The sequence below is a fragment of the Lepidochelys olivacea genome, assembly GCF_965140295.1.
Source record: "Lepidochelys olivacea isolate rLepOli2 genome assembly, chromosome: 9".
Taxonomy (NCBI): domain Eukaryota; kingdom Metazoa; phylum Chordata; order Testudines; family Cheloniidae; genus Lepidochelys; species Lepidochelys olivacea.
In genome coordinates, this window is record NC_140419.1 from 32,938,691 (window position 1) to 32,952,703 (window position 14,013).

The 14,013-nt window shown below is 36.7% G+C and overlaps 2 protein-coding genes across 6 annotated transcripts in view; one reads left to right on the forward strand and one right to left on the reverse strand.

Moving 5' to 3' along the window:
* LOC311526214 (uncharacterized protein) overlaps positions 1–14,013 on the forward strand; it is a 74,546-nt gene that overhangs the window by 56,568 nt on the left and 3,965 nt on the right. The window contains exon 5 of one of the 3 annotated variants that reach the window (XM_084639019.1): positions 8,583–8,682. The exons of 1 other annotated variant lie outside the window; for it this stretch is intronic. In XM_084639019.1, coding sequence (XP_084495145.1) covers positions 8,583–8,608 — 26 coding nt within the window. In that variant the 3' untranslated portion in view covers positions 8,609–8,682. Of the gene's footprint in view, positions 1–8,582; positions 8,683–14,013 lie in introns of those variants that run through there. One more of the 3 variants, XM_084639024.1, reaches the window with a different exon arrangement.
* The window catches only part of RASA2 (RAS p21 protein activator 2), a 110,346-nt gene continuing 98,896 nt past the window's right edge, over positions 2,564–14,013 (reverse strand). The window contains exons 18-25 of one of the 3 annotated variants that reach the window (XR_014712966.1): positions 13,059–13,132; positions 11,548–11,654; positions 9,691–9,773; positions 8,708–8,916; positions 6,817–6,920; positions 5,948–6,137; positions 5,044–5,131; positions 2,564–4,803 (exon numbers count right to left, since the gene is read on the reverse strand). Coding sequence is in view for 2 of the 3 variants with exons in the window: in XM_084639014.1 (XP_084495140.1) it covers positions 5,101–5,131; positions 5,948–6,137; positions 6,817–6,920; positions 8,708–8,916; positions 9,691–9,773; positions 11,548–11,654; positions 13,059–13,132 (798 nt within the window). In the remaining variant the exon portion in view is untranslated. The other 2 variants (XM_084639015.1, XM_084639014.1) reach the window with 2 other exon arrangements.

Consider the following 14,013-nt stretch of genomic DNA (forward strand, 5'->3'; position numbering starts at 1 on the left):
TCATGAACACAGAAGACAGGCACAACACTGCCTCTAGTGAAATACTCATTTTATGCTGAATGGGGACTGGAGTTTTCATTCAAACAAATAGTGATCTATCCTTTCACGTGGCTCCAGTGGTTTTGGATTTACTTTAGGGGCTGCAAAAAATAAGAATTCATGTTCCACTGCACCTTTGAAGCACAAATGGGAACCAGCAGTTAGATTGTGTACCCCTAATATACAAGTTTCAGAGTAGCAGCCATGTTAGTCTGTGTTCGCAAAAAGAAAAGGAGGACTTGTGGCACCTTAAAGACTAACCAATTTATTTGAGCATAAGCTTTCGTGAGCTGCAGCTCACTGAATGCAGCTGATGAAGCGAGCTGTCGCTCACGAAAGCTTACGCTTAAATAAATTTGTTAGTCTCTAAGGTGCCACAAGTACTCCTTTTCTTTTTCCCTAATATACAAGTGCTCTCAATTCAAGTCATTTAAAAGGCACTTATTTTACAGTGATTGGTGCTATATAAATGGCTGTAATAATAAATGATTACTTAATGACCAAATGAGGAACTGTGGGATCACTACAAGAAATGGCTAGGAAGGGGAGGTGTTTACATAAATGCAGTGTTCACACAGCCCCTGCATTTGAGAACTTGGATCTAAGGCACTAAGTGATTAAATGACATTTAGCTACAAAGACGTTGCCCATGTGCTTGTAAATTCTGTAGCAAAACTGGAAGTATAATTGGCCTAGAAATCATACCATCATTGGTAAGGCCCTATCTGAGTCATGGTTTAGAAACTCAAAACGATGCATTGGTCACAGAAAGAAGCAATCTCAGTGGGTGGTGGTGAGAGGGGCAAGCACTCTGACAGAATGGTGATAGGCCTGGTCTATAAGGGAAATTGATTGGCCTAGCTGTTCCAGAAGAGCACTGTGTGGAGACACTATTCCAGAATAGCTATGTTGGTCAATTTCCCCCATGCAGACAAGGCCTTAGCTAGAGAGAAGTCATGCTAACATCTTGAAGACTGAACTTTTGATCAAGAGGATTGACATATTGACATTGTTAAGGTCCATTAACATATTTTACTGCATGCTTCACTGGCCCTCTGCCAAATTTTATATGAAACTCAACCGCCAATCTGCCAAGCCTGGGAAAATAAAGGCATCAAAGAGAAGCATTTTAAACAAAACACAGGTGATCGTGAAATGTTATTCCAATTGGGTTTAATCAAATTAGAGCATTTGTAACTCAGCACAGCCAAAGCAGTTAAACTTGAAATACACTGAAGATTTAAAATACCTGTCATTTTTAGGGCTTTGCTGTGCAGTACTTACCAGATACAAAATCATAATTGCAGAAAACATTCTATAATATGGCAATGGTTCGTTGGCCAAAGCTGTCCGTGCCTACTGTATTTTTTCTTTCTGGTAAATTATTCTCGCCCCCCATCCCAAAGTCAGCTGGAACATCCTAAAATGTTGTTCTGCATCTACAAGACCATTTACATTAAGTAGGCAAATTCTTACCAATATCCAGCTTTAAAATTTGTTTGGTATTAAGTCTGGTTTATTGCTGATATTTTTCACTATTTGTCACCAGTCCTGGGAAAGGAGGTAGTCCTTTATTTCCTTCTTCTTGACGCCCCAGTTTAATTGTTCCTTTACTTTCCAAACTAAGGCTTTAATACAACTTGCTCCTGAGCCAATCAACACAGATTCCAAAATGATCAGAAAGGTTGCTACATGGCTCCCACTGAAGAGCTCTCAGGCCAGCAGGAAAGGAACAACTTCAGTGACTGGCACAACCAAAAGAAGCATCTCAAGTGGTGCGGGTCCTATTCCTATAAAACTATTCTATGGTATACTGACCACACGTTTAGACTACAGATTTTGCTGATACACATAAAAGAAAAATACATATCCTTAAATCATGGTGGAGAGGAGACAGAATAAAAACAAGGTAAGGTAAAAGACAAGTGTGAGATAAAGGCGGCTTGTTTATAAAGTAATTTATCAAACCTATTTGAGTTACAACAGAGAAGATGGTGGTGCTTATTTAGCACTCCTCTTTAGGACAGGAAGTGACAGACAAGTTAAAATGCCAATCAAAATGAGCATGTCATACAATGACAAAGACACCCAAATATCCTTAAATGCATCAGACCACTCACCAATTTAATAGGGTACGCCTTTCAAGATTGACCACACTGCTACCCTCCTGTGCAAATTGTTATGCTAAGGGACCCTCTATTAATAGTGCTTTTCTCTCCACTTAGTAGTCCTAAATCAGAAAGTAATTGAATCTATGAGGTAGCCATACAGGATTACTGAATTTCACTTCATGTTGTTTCTGTAAGATGGAAGATAGATTGTAGCAAATAATTCTACTTCACTATGCAATTAAGCTACCAACAATTTTTAAGAGAACCAAGCCTCACAGAAAATACATAGCCCGAATCAATATGTCATCATTTATTTGTGAGTTGTTCTCAAGCAATGTTACAAAAGTTTTTAATATTTTATAAGAAAATAAATTTAAATAAAAATACATTTTCAACAATACATCATCCTTACACAAATTAAAAATTAAAAAAGAATTTACAGTCCAAATAAAACTAATTACTGAGCAATGTTTTAATGTCTAGGCTAATCAAAGTGAAAGCAACTTGAATATTAATCTCTTATTTGTACCTAATTTAATTCTAGAGTACCTACTGCATTTTTAAACATACTATAAAATGACAAATTATATTTTAAAGGCCTAAGGTCTTAAAGGCCTAGCTGTCCTTTTCTATATAGTCTAGTACCATCAAAGCAAATGAAAAGTGCATTTTCAAAAGGTTTTTTTTTTCCTTACAATAATATAAGATTTAAGCTTGTTATATATTTAACTTTGCTGTTAAGTGACAGAAACAGGCTTCAAGAAACAGACACAAGCACATTTTGTAATAAGGCTGGTCACAATAAATAGCAAAACTTAATTCTAACAGGTTTCAGAGTAGCAGCCGTGTTAGTCTGTATTCGCAAAAAGAAAAGGAGGACTTGTGGCACCTTAGAGACTAACAAATTTATTTGAGCATAAGCTTTCGTGAGCTACAGCTCACTTCATTGGATTCCGATGAAGTGAGCTGTAGCTCACGAAAAATCCGATGAAGTGAGCTGTAGCTCATGAAAGCTTATGCTCAAATAAATTTGTTCGTCTCTAAAGGTGCCACAAGTACTCCTTTTAATTCTAACACTTATTAGTGCTGTTCAAATCTGGCAAACCTTGTTTCTTTGGCAAATAGCTAGGTCAAATTGACCTTGACAGAATACATTTCTGGGTGTCAACAACAAATTGAATTTTTTCTAACTGAAATTGAGGGCAAGTAAAATTCTTTTAAGAATACATCCAATAGTAAAGTAATGCAAAAACAGGACACTACTTGTTGGTAAAATGGCAAGTAGTAATAAATGATTTAATGTTGAAGACACTGGTATCAAATCCCAACTGATTTCAATCAGTTGCTTTAATACTAAAAAGTGATTGTTCTAATAGAAAAGTTACCTTAATTTCAACAGTGATTTCAATCCTGTGATACCAACTGACTGGATTTTAGAAGAAGGCACCCTACAACAGTATTTTAAACAGCTTATTGTTTTGTAAACATTGTGGATCTACATTTGTACTGATGAATTACATTCTCAACTCTGACTGGGGCAAATCATGATTATAAAAAAACAGCAAGTGCTCCAAAAATGAAGTACTACCTGTACACAGTGTGTTTTATTTTATTTTACTTTACCATGTATACCATAATATTTAATACTGGTGAAGGAAAGTTTAGCCTTCTCTTCTCCAAAGTGTTACCTTGCTTCTACGGATTATGTACAGATATGGTTTTCAGCATAAACATTAATTCTCAGAGGAAGAGAGCAAGAATCAAAACTTTCTAAACTCAAGAATGCCAGTTCATATTTGTTGGATCTGACAAATAAAAACCCCCACATAACTAGAAATTAAAAAATAGTCATAAAGCATTTTTTAACACATAACAGCACTGATCATTCAACTGATCATAAAGATTAGATACTACAAAGTATCTAAAAATATAATCTGGGGCAGTCCAGATATCTAAAGTGCTTGGAGTGATTATTCTAGAGAGATTATTTAATATAGCTGTAATGAGAGGTGAGCTGGACCGAAATGTGCCAATTTTTTATTTTCAAAAAAATCCTAGATGGGAAGATGTAAAGTGAACAGTATCCAACCAACCACAGCATTGTCACATTTGCATTCTTCTCATTTGCAGGAAAGCTAGCTTCCAAAAAGTGTTGCTAATCTGCATTTTAAAAATAAATAATAATAATAATTTAAAAAAAACATCAAGAAAAATTAGTACCTGATTTTTTACAAAAGAAAAACAGACTGTGGTCTTATGTAACGCCATCCACTGCTCACCCCAAATGTAAACAAGAAGTACAATCTAATAACAGATTCCCTGATTTCTCCTTCTTCAGTAATTTTTTTTAAAATAAAAATATAACTAACATTGGTGTCTGCAGTACACAGAACACATTGCATGATTTTATAAAACTTCAGTTGCAGTTACCTTGGAGACCTGACAAAATTAATAGTTTGACAAAGGAAGAGAAAAAAGTCATGCACTGAATGTGAAGGTTCAGATCCTTTTGAGTCACCATATGTTGGGATTTCCACTGCAAGACTTTCAGCACAGCAGGCACTGATGGTGGATTAAATGCGAGTCCAGTATATTGAGAGATGTAATCCAATCAACAATTGGTGTTGATTTTCCTCCTTCAGAAAGCTAATTCCTTTAGGATGTTCCAAGAAAAAAAAAAAAAAGCAATTGCAGAAATATTTAGATTTACTCACAACTGATACTTCAAGAACATGGAGCTTCAAGTTCTTCATCAAAACAGGAATAACCCTCATGATCAGTTTCCCAAACAAATACTTCTCTATTAAATATTAAATAGATTGTGAACACAGGTAGCATTTCTGTTCATTCTTAAATACTTCGGACAAGTGTACACCATGAATAAAAAACCCACCAAAAAAAACACACTTCCAGTTTCTTCCGAATCCACATAAGCCACAGTTTAGTTTTGTTAGGAAACTTTTCCAACAATTGGGTTTTCTCTGGAAAATAAAACTGCATATAAGTATTTTTGCTGGAAAAATAGCTGGTTTCTAATAATCATATAATTTAACTTAGTTTGTTTTAAAATGTCAAGCTATACTTTCTGCATAATTTTTAGTGCATGTTGGGAAGTCTCATTATTTGCTCAAATCCTGATGTGCTATCACACGAAAGCAACATTAGCCCCGAAACAGACCTGTTCAAATCACTGAGCAAACAGGAAATCAATGTTAAGAGGTCTCCTTCTCTTACAATTTGGGTCTTCCTTACACAAAGGAAAAAAAAAACCCCATGACAAACAAACAAAGTATGACTATTCACGATTGACAGTTAAGTCTGAAGTTCTAGACTAGCCTGACTGCTGATGTAACCCACCTTTTACCATGGCCAATGGTATGTCAAACTGACAGGTGTTCACACCAGTCATTGTTGCAGTACTTTTAGTAGTGTTAGTGTTTGCTGACTTGGTTTCCTGGGAATCCTGTTTCAGAAGCAGTACCTCTGGGGAATAGTATTATGCCCCATGAAGTGTCATGATAATCTGGTGGTGAATCAGCTCGTCTAAATACCTGATTTATGTATTAACAGTAGTAGTAATACACTTTTACATTAAGATAGTCCCCAAATGTCCAGTTGGGTTTGGGGCCCCCATTTGTGTTGCACGCTGAAGAAAAGAATCCCTGCCCTGACAGGTTTAAACTCAACAGCTATCATCCGAAGGTGTTAAGACACTTGTACCGCTTGAAAGCCCCCACCGCCCATCTTTTTTCCCCATATGTACATACAGGGTGGCCGGAATTACAGAGGATACTTACTCACTGCCATATTTAGCACTTGATGACCTTTTCTTCCGATATTTTTCATGAGGCTCGTTCAGCTTTTCTACTATGGCTATTATTTGTTGAAGAGTTTGGAAAGTTGCTACAGAGTCCTCAATTGTGAAATTAGAATAGTCGTCTAGTTCTTTCTGTGGACCTTGATAGACTGCAATACTTCCACAAGCCTCTACAAAGACCACCACAAATAAAAGGTTACAGTTTTCTATTTTCAGTAAACAGAGCTAACTCATCTCATTGATCAGATAGGGATTTCAAAGTTTTCAAATATGGAGTTACTTTTAACAAACGTAAAATGGACTAAGCCAGGGAGGAAAAATGGTATAATGAGATATGGTGAGCAACTTGGTTTAGCTTTGTAAGTTCATCCTCAATGGGTCTAACATTTATTCTACATATTGGGTCCCTACAATAGAAGGACTACCGGTAATGCTGCCATAAAACTGATTCTTTCTTGACTCTTAGTCATGCCACCAAGGATTCTTTTTCTCAGCACTAATAAAAAACAGTAGTACAAGACCAAGTGGCTCTAGGTGTAAGGGAGCATAAGTGACATTCCCTTTGCTCACTGCATGGAAATTGTATATATTCTCGTTAATTTGCAAACAAATCCAATTAGCACATTAATGGGAGTTACATGTGCACATACAGAGACGACAACCTCAAACTGCTGAATGAGAATGATTTGATCATACAGCAATATCAGAAATATAGTAGAAAGTACATTCATTTTAATTTTATATAAAATTGTAAGTATAAAACATTAACATGACATTATCAGTCTTATTCTCCATGCCATTACAATTATTTTATGCTACTGTAACTCCATTGAATTAGTATTCAGATACCTTCCATCTTTTGTAGTTTAGGCATGTTGATAGCAAAAAGTGAATAAATTCTTTCGGTTTCTCTATCCCCATCAATCTCAATTTGAATATCAGCAGGAACACCTCTACAAAATAAAGTTAGGTGAAGATACAGATAGTAAATATTGCAAGCCATTCTCCTAGAGAGCTTGAACGCAAATAAGAGATGAATGAATTTCAATATATTTATCCATTTATAATTATAATGCCTGTCACTCACATAGAACTTCACATATTCAAACTAGTGTTCAAGATTTAACAAGTTAATAAATCTTATATGGATGCAAAAACATGAGTTTACACAAATTAAAGTAGAAGACAGTATAGCGTTACTAAAAATGGACTTTTACAGCAGAATTTGCCGTATATTTGAAAATAATTCCAATGCCACAATAAGGTTAGTTACCATGGGGAATAAATGCCCAGTTTTAATAGTCCCTACTATATTTGAAAGTGAAGACACTAGGAGGGAGAGGCATTATTTAAAGTAGTATAATGGAATATTTTTAGGAATAAAGAGATGAAAACATTCTTAAAAAGTGATGTTCATTTGAATTGGTAGAAGTCCTACTGTGTTAATGAATTGAGATATTTTAAAATAATAATACTCTTTCAGTTAATACTATACGGTATTATCTTCCATGGGTCTGGGAGACTGGACTAGATGATTTAATAGTGTTGATTGAATTAAACATTGAGGGTAGCATACAATCCATCAAGTTAAAGATAAATTTATTAGAAATGCAAAATTATGCTTTTTATTTTTTTAAGCAGCAGCCTAACAAAATTAAGTAGCAAACTAATACTTCTATCAAAATGTCCGACAAACACAAATTGTAAGATTACATTGCTTGTTTTCTTCTTTAGGTACAGTATATTTTAAAGAAAATTATTGTAGTAATGGTTGGTAGAATACTAGGTAAAAAGGTAAAGTGGACTACTTGAACAGCACAGTGACAGACTTGGGGCTGAATCATCAGTTACAAGTCAGCGAACTGTGTACAACTTAGCTAGCAGGGTGTGATATAGCGGCTCTCTGCCATCTGTGGATCCTAACTTGGATCCTGAATCTGATCAGACTAGAGAAGCCTCAAATTTGCTCTAATTTTCAACAGCTGCTAACAATCCAAAAGGAGCAGTTGCGCCATCCAGAGGTAGCCAGTGATAAGCAACACTGGTTACACCCCTTCCTCAACATGCCTTCCATTCATTCCGTGCACCAGAGCCCAGAGAGTGAACAGGGATATCTCTGTATAGCTGGCTAAGCCAGCTTCAAGGCTTCATCCTGCTGGCAGTGTGCAAAGCAGATGCATCAGATGACAGGATCTGGCTGATGGTTGTCAATTACTGCAGGGTGGGGAGGGAAGAGACAGCAGCCATGAAAAATCCAAAGGGTCTGTGGCACAGCTGCTGAGAGAAGCCATTTCTGTAGCAGCAGCAGGAGAGGGACAGCACTGCATTCCCATATTTACAGTATATGTGAAGAACCCACTTGGTTCTAAAAAGTGCTGCTTCTGTAATACAGGTGGGTGAGGTAATCCAATAATCAATGCCCAGACTAGAGGAATCTTGAGCTACAATATATAGTCTGTAGAGTGATAGCAATAACTTACAGCATTTCTAATTTACATGCTACCCTGCCCTTTTCTTGTATTTTAAAATATTAGATGAAATAACATGCCTATCAAAATAAAATATTTTATACTGATAAAGCATGGTTACTATTTTATTTTTATTTTTTTAACTAGAAGAGAAGCATACAGCTAACTTGTGAAAGAAAACACAAAACTAATGCTTAAACCATCTGCAAGTTGCAAAAGGAATCAATGACTCATTTTATTGTAGAATGCTTTTTACTTCAGAAGCAACTTACGCAGTGCATGGAGTGCAGCCCTTTGTGTTCTCAGTGGTGGCCTTGCAGCAAAGCCAGTTCCCATTCAGAAAAGCGGAGGGATGATAAACACTCAGTCTCCTCTGGTTACACCTGCTTACCCTGCAGAGAGCTTCTATCCACTCACTAGCTTCCACACAGTTATTTGCCTGGATATAGAGTGGCTTCTCTCCATAAATCACTTGAAACATCTGTGGATGAAAGTGTTTTATTCTGCAAAAATTCTGTTCAGTGACAGAGTCAACATACTGAGTAACTCTGAAGATATTCAAATCAACTGAATAGAGGTCACTGTAAAAAAAAAAAAAAAATCACCAAAACTCAACAGCCACAAGGAACCACAGGAAGTGAATTAAGCGGAGGGAAGGAGAGGTCTTTCTTCCTCCTCTCTCTATTGCTGCTGCTGCTGCCCCATTTCTAATCTGACCAAGCACCCTGGGACATTGATACTACTTCTCACTCATCATCTCTGCTCCCTGGCTACACCACTTCCAGATACCAGGAAGCACTGCTCAAGAAGGTAAAGAACCAGCTGCCTTGACCCCATGGCCCCTGGTGCTCAGACAGCTGCTCTCCATCTTTGAGCAGCACTCCTTTGGAGCAAAGCAACATGTGGATGAGGAGGGAAGGGAAGAGAAGATGTAAATCCCCCTATTTCCTTCAGCATCATCTCACAGGCAGCAGCAACATAATTTCTCCACAAATTAAAAGGCATCAGAACCCTCCAGAGCTGCCTCCTCTATCACCTCTGCTCAAAGAACAGCTATGGTTTCATGACCCCAGAGAATTGTGGGATTGAAGTAATGACAAAAAATGTTTGTTTGGAAGCCCAGGGCAGAAAAAAATTGAGAATTTAATTCTAAAGTGATAAGGGATTATTTTATGAAGTTATCACCACTAGTCATTTCTTCAAGAACTCATCAGGAATTATGAATCTATTATTTCAAAAGCTACATCTGACTCACATTTTTCCTATTGAAGGCGCTCTCCTCAAGCTTCTCCACAGTGAGGATGTTTTTGATTGGAATGATGTAAATTGGTTCTTTGTCTGCATAAATTTGTGAATGGATAACAAGAATGAATCAGACTACAAATCATTTCCTGGGATCAGAGCACGGATACTAGAAGTTGAGATTTCACAAGATATGCATCCACATTGTTGACAAAGGACAAACTAATCAAAAGGTTTAACACTAGTGATATGAGAATAAAGGGCTCAGAAATGAGGCACAAAAATAGACATTACGGACAGGCAAAACACATTTGTTTCTCACTCATTTGTTTGTAGTGTTGCATAAATTAATAAACAATACATAGGAAGCAGGTTGAACAAGTATGTTCACTGTTCTTTTATTAAAGTGAGAAGTTGAATTGTAATCAACATAGACCAAATCTCATCAGATGCCATTCTGCAACAGACCAGTGGAAGAGAGAAAGCCTTCCTGTGTAGGAAATCAAGACTTTACTGTATCATGTCCTTTTGAAATTCAACACTTCTAATGGGTCAAAATGTGTTAGTTAAATTAGCATGCCTACACATACTGTGTGAAGACTATGAGTGAAGGCAGATTCAGGATGAGCAAGCTAGAAACACTGCAAGACTAGGAAAGCAGTTCCTCCACTTGATAGGCAAAGTGCCAATAATCAGGAAAATACTGATGAGATCCTTACCCTTGCGTATTGTGAATGAGTAGCACAGAACACAGGAAGAGACAAAAACATGAAAGCTAGTTCTTAGCTGTGGTACCATATATGAACTCCTAATTCATGTTGCGTATATAGCTTTAGTCAGGCAGCACTAAGGATGGATACAGTCAACTATTCAGAACATATAAATGCCTATTCATGGGCCATTGGCTAGCATCAATTTATTTTGTTTGTTACTCATAACTGACAATTATAGTCATGCTGTCAGTGTGTTTCTAAGTGCTCCTCAAAATGTATATATGTCACAGTTCTGTCACCAATAGACCACTTCCTTCACAGTATCACACAAGTAACAGTATCCTCTTTGATAGGTCTGCAGATAGGGTAAAGGCAGAAATCAAGGTTTCATGGTTGATAACAAAAACAGGCAGTTTTGATTCCTGAATCAAAACTAGGCTCTGCAGCTCATGAACTGAAGATTCCTGAATTTTGGATTTCTGCTGATTGATTAAATAGTAAAGACTCTTGATTAAATGGTGAAAACCCTTAAGGACAGTTCTGTGAGATGAAGAAATTGATTGCTCTGTAGACCTTTTTCCACTTGTGATTCTATAAACAAGTAATAGTCTATGAAGTAGTCAAACTAATTTGTGATTAACACAGTACATTTCCAGAAAACTTTTAGTCACCAGCACACATTTTACTCTAGCTAGAAATCCTTTTAAAATCGTAAAAACTCCCCAATGTTCCCTGATAGTTCTGCTGGTTATGGGGAACCCAACAGTGTGGAATTATAGTAGGGTTTGTCGAAGTCCGTCTGCAGGATGGCTAGGAACTAGATCTCTACAGCTCAGATGGGAAGTGTTTGGAATGCAGGGTAGAACAATCCTATATGCAACATGCACCTCTGGGGGGAAAAAGCAAACAGATTTGGGGATAAACAAACAAACAGGATTCAAAATTGGATGCAACCAAGACACTGAGAATCACTTCAGAAAAGGAAATAGCCAAAGATTGAAAATTGTTAGTGTTTTGTTATTACAGTAAATAAGAACATGGTCATGATATTTAAAGTCACTTAATGGCTGTGACACACACATTTACCATTTCTTAGCACAATTACATAAGCAGTGTTCAATAAAAACCAAATTGCTGAAAAACAGATTAAGATTTACCTCGTTGTTTGTGATAAGTGAGCTCTCTGCTTGTTAGGCAGAACCATCGTTTCTTGAAATTCTTTTTTCCAATCCGAGTTCTTCCTTGAGCTCTTTTATACATTTCACTGTACAGAGAAATCACATTATTAATGCACAAACCTCACCTACGAAAGAGCTTTGCTTTAAAAACTTAGTTTAAAAACTAACTGGAGAGAATGAGCTATTTGTCATGCAATGAAAACACGAAAAATCTAGGTTTAAAGACTACTTTGGTTCACAAAATAGATCTTGAAACTCCCTCTCTTATAGTGACTCCGTCAAGAGATTCTTTAGCAGGTAAGAGCTTTGAGCGCTAGACAATCAAAATCCCATCACTTGTTTGAAGCAGCAATCCAGGACAGGGGCCTCTTGCATACCTCTGGAGACCTGCATTTTACCAAAATGGTGATGTGCATCCAAATGAGATTCTCTCTCCTCTCCATCTTCCTCAGAGTATATAGCTTCATCTAGCTTAGGAAACAGGTGCAGCTGAACTGATGTTCAACACAGTTCAAAGGCAAATGCAGACCAGAACAAATTACATTCAAACACTGCTTTAACTGCACCCTTTGCTGACACCTATTTTCAGCAATGGGTAAATCCCCTAGCGCCGATAAGACTTGTGAATCAGGATGTTTAGTGACTTATCTGTTGTAGCTGTCCTCTTCCCCATTTCTATTCAGTATGTTTTGGGAACAAGCATTGTTCTCCCCCATGTTTTGGCAGGGTAAAAGGTACACAATTTTCCATATTAAATAAGTTTGGCCATTTAACTCTCATGTGCCAGAAGTTATTATTCTGCAGAGGATGATTCCGTTGCTAAAAATCTGCTTCCCAGATATAAACTGAATATATTTAACCCAGGAATAGCTTGTAAATAGATTAACTCAAGGGAGTTTATGGGCAAAAGAAACTTTTTACTTTACCATTAACCATCTCTGCCCCACGTTTTTCAAATATTCCATGATTCATTAAGAATGAAACTTTCATACGCTCTCTAATTATGGGAAGTATTTTTCTGCTTTGGTATATTTGGGGTCTCAGAGCTCAAGAAGCAGAGCATGTGAAGTCATTCTAATAGCAGGTTATGGGATTCTGAAATACATTTTAACGTTTATTAAATCTGCCACTGAGAGGGCATGATTACATTCCATCAGAAATACAGAGACACACTTTTAAAAAATTAAGAAATACGATAAGGTGAGTTATAAAAATTCCACAAGAGCGGTTAACGAATTCTACAAACTACATATCATTGATGTATCTCGAATGGAGTATTTTCACAAATTTCATAAACAGCATAATCAACGCAACATGTCTTCTAATTATTGCTCATTTTATAAAGTAATTTGCTGTAATTAAATAAGGATAAAATTCATACAGATTTACATGTATAAATGCTAAAAGATGGACATGCAAAACATTCTTGCTTTGATATAATTTCTTTACTAAACATTTGTGTAATGGACAGTACTTTACACTTCAATTACCCTTCTTTTAGATGTAGTGGTTCACTCATGCCACTGGGCTCTTTACTTTCAGTAGATGATACTTCATCTAAAAACTAAAGAGAACAAGGAGAATGGGTTATGTTTGGAAGGAAAAAAAGTTGCCCAAATCCATAGTGTTTCTCATAAAAACACCATTTATTACAGTATACAAATACTTCGGTAAATAGAGTGTAACTAGAGGTAAATTGTATGGAATTCAGTTTTAAAAAGGTCAGTAACATGAAAACAGTTTAAAAGAGTACATTAGAAATTTCTAAAACTACACAAAAGATTTCCAAAAGCCTATAGGAGCTGTTGGTTGCTCAGTACTTTTTAAAGTTCGGACACTTATTAGATTAGGAGCCTAATTTTAGGCTCATTTTTAACATCTTGGCCTATGCGTATATGTAATATACAAATATAAAAAAAAATAAATGGCAAAAAACTTCATTAACGCAAAGTTAAAGTTGACAGGTGCTAGTTTGTACTTTTCAGAATGTCGAGCTCTGCAAAACTCAAATTCCTGAAAAGCAGAAAACGCAGAGTAAGGTAAACGCTTATGCAATCTTAACTCTGACCCTGGAGCTGGCAATAGCCTCTGGAAAATATTTGCATGCACTCCAGTGGCACTCACTGTTTTAGGTGCAGCTGTACTGAATGGTGGAGGAATAAAATTAGAACAGCTGCTTTACAGATGTTCTGGATAGGACCTGCATGAGGAATGCCGTTGAGGTTGCTTGTAATCTTGTGGAATGAGCAGTCAGATTGTCTGGTGGAGAATTGCCTGCCAGATCATAACAAACATAGATAAAGGAAGTTATCCAAAATGAAATTCTTTGAGAAGAGACCAGAAGACCTTTTCATTCTGTCCACTATAGCCATGACCTATGTGGTGATCCCAAGGGATGAGGTCCACAATTAGATCAACAAGGCTGAAAACAGAGGACTCCTGAAC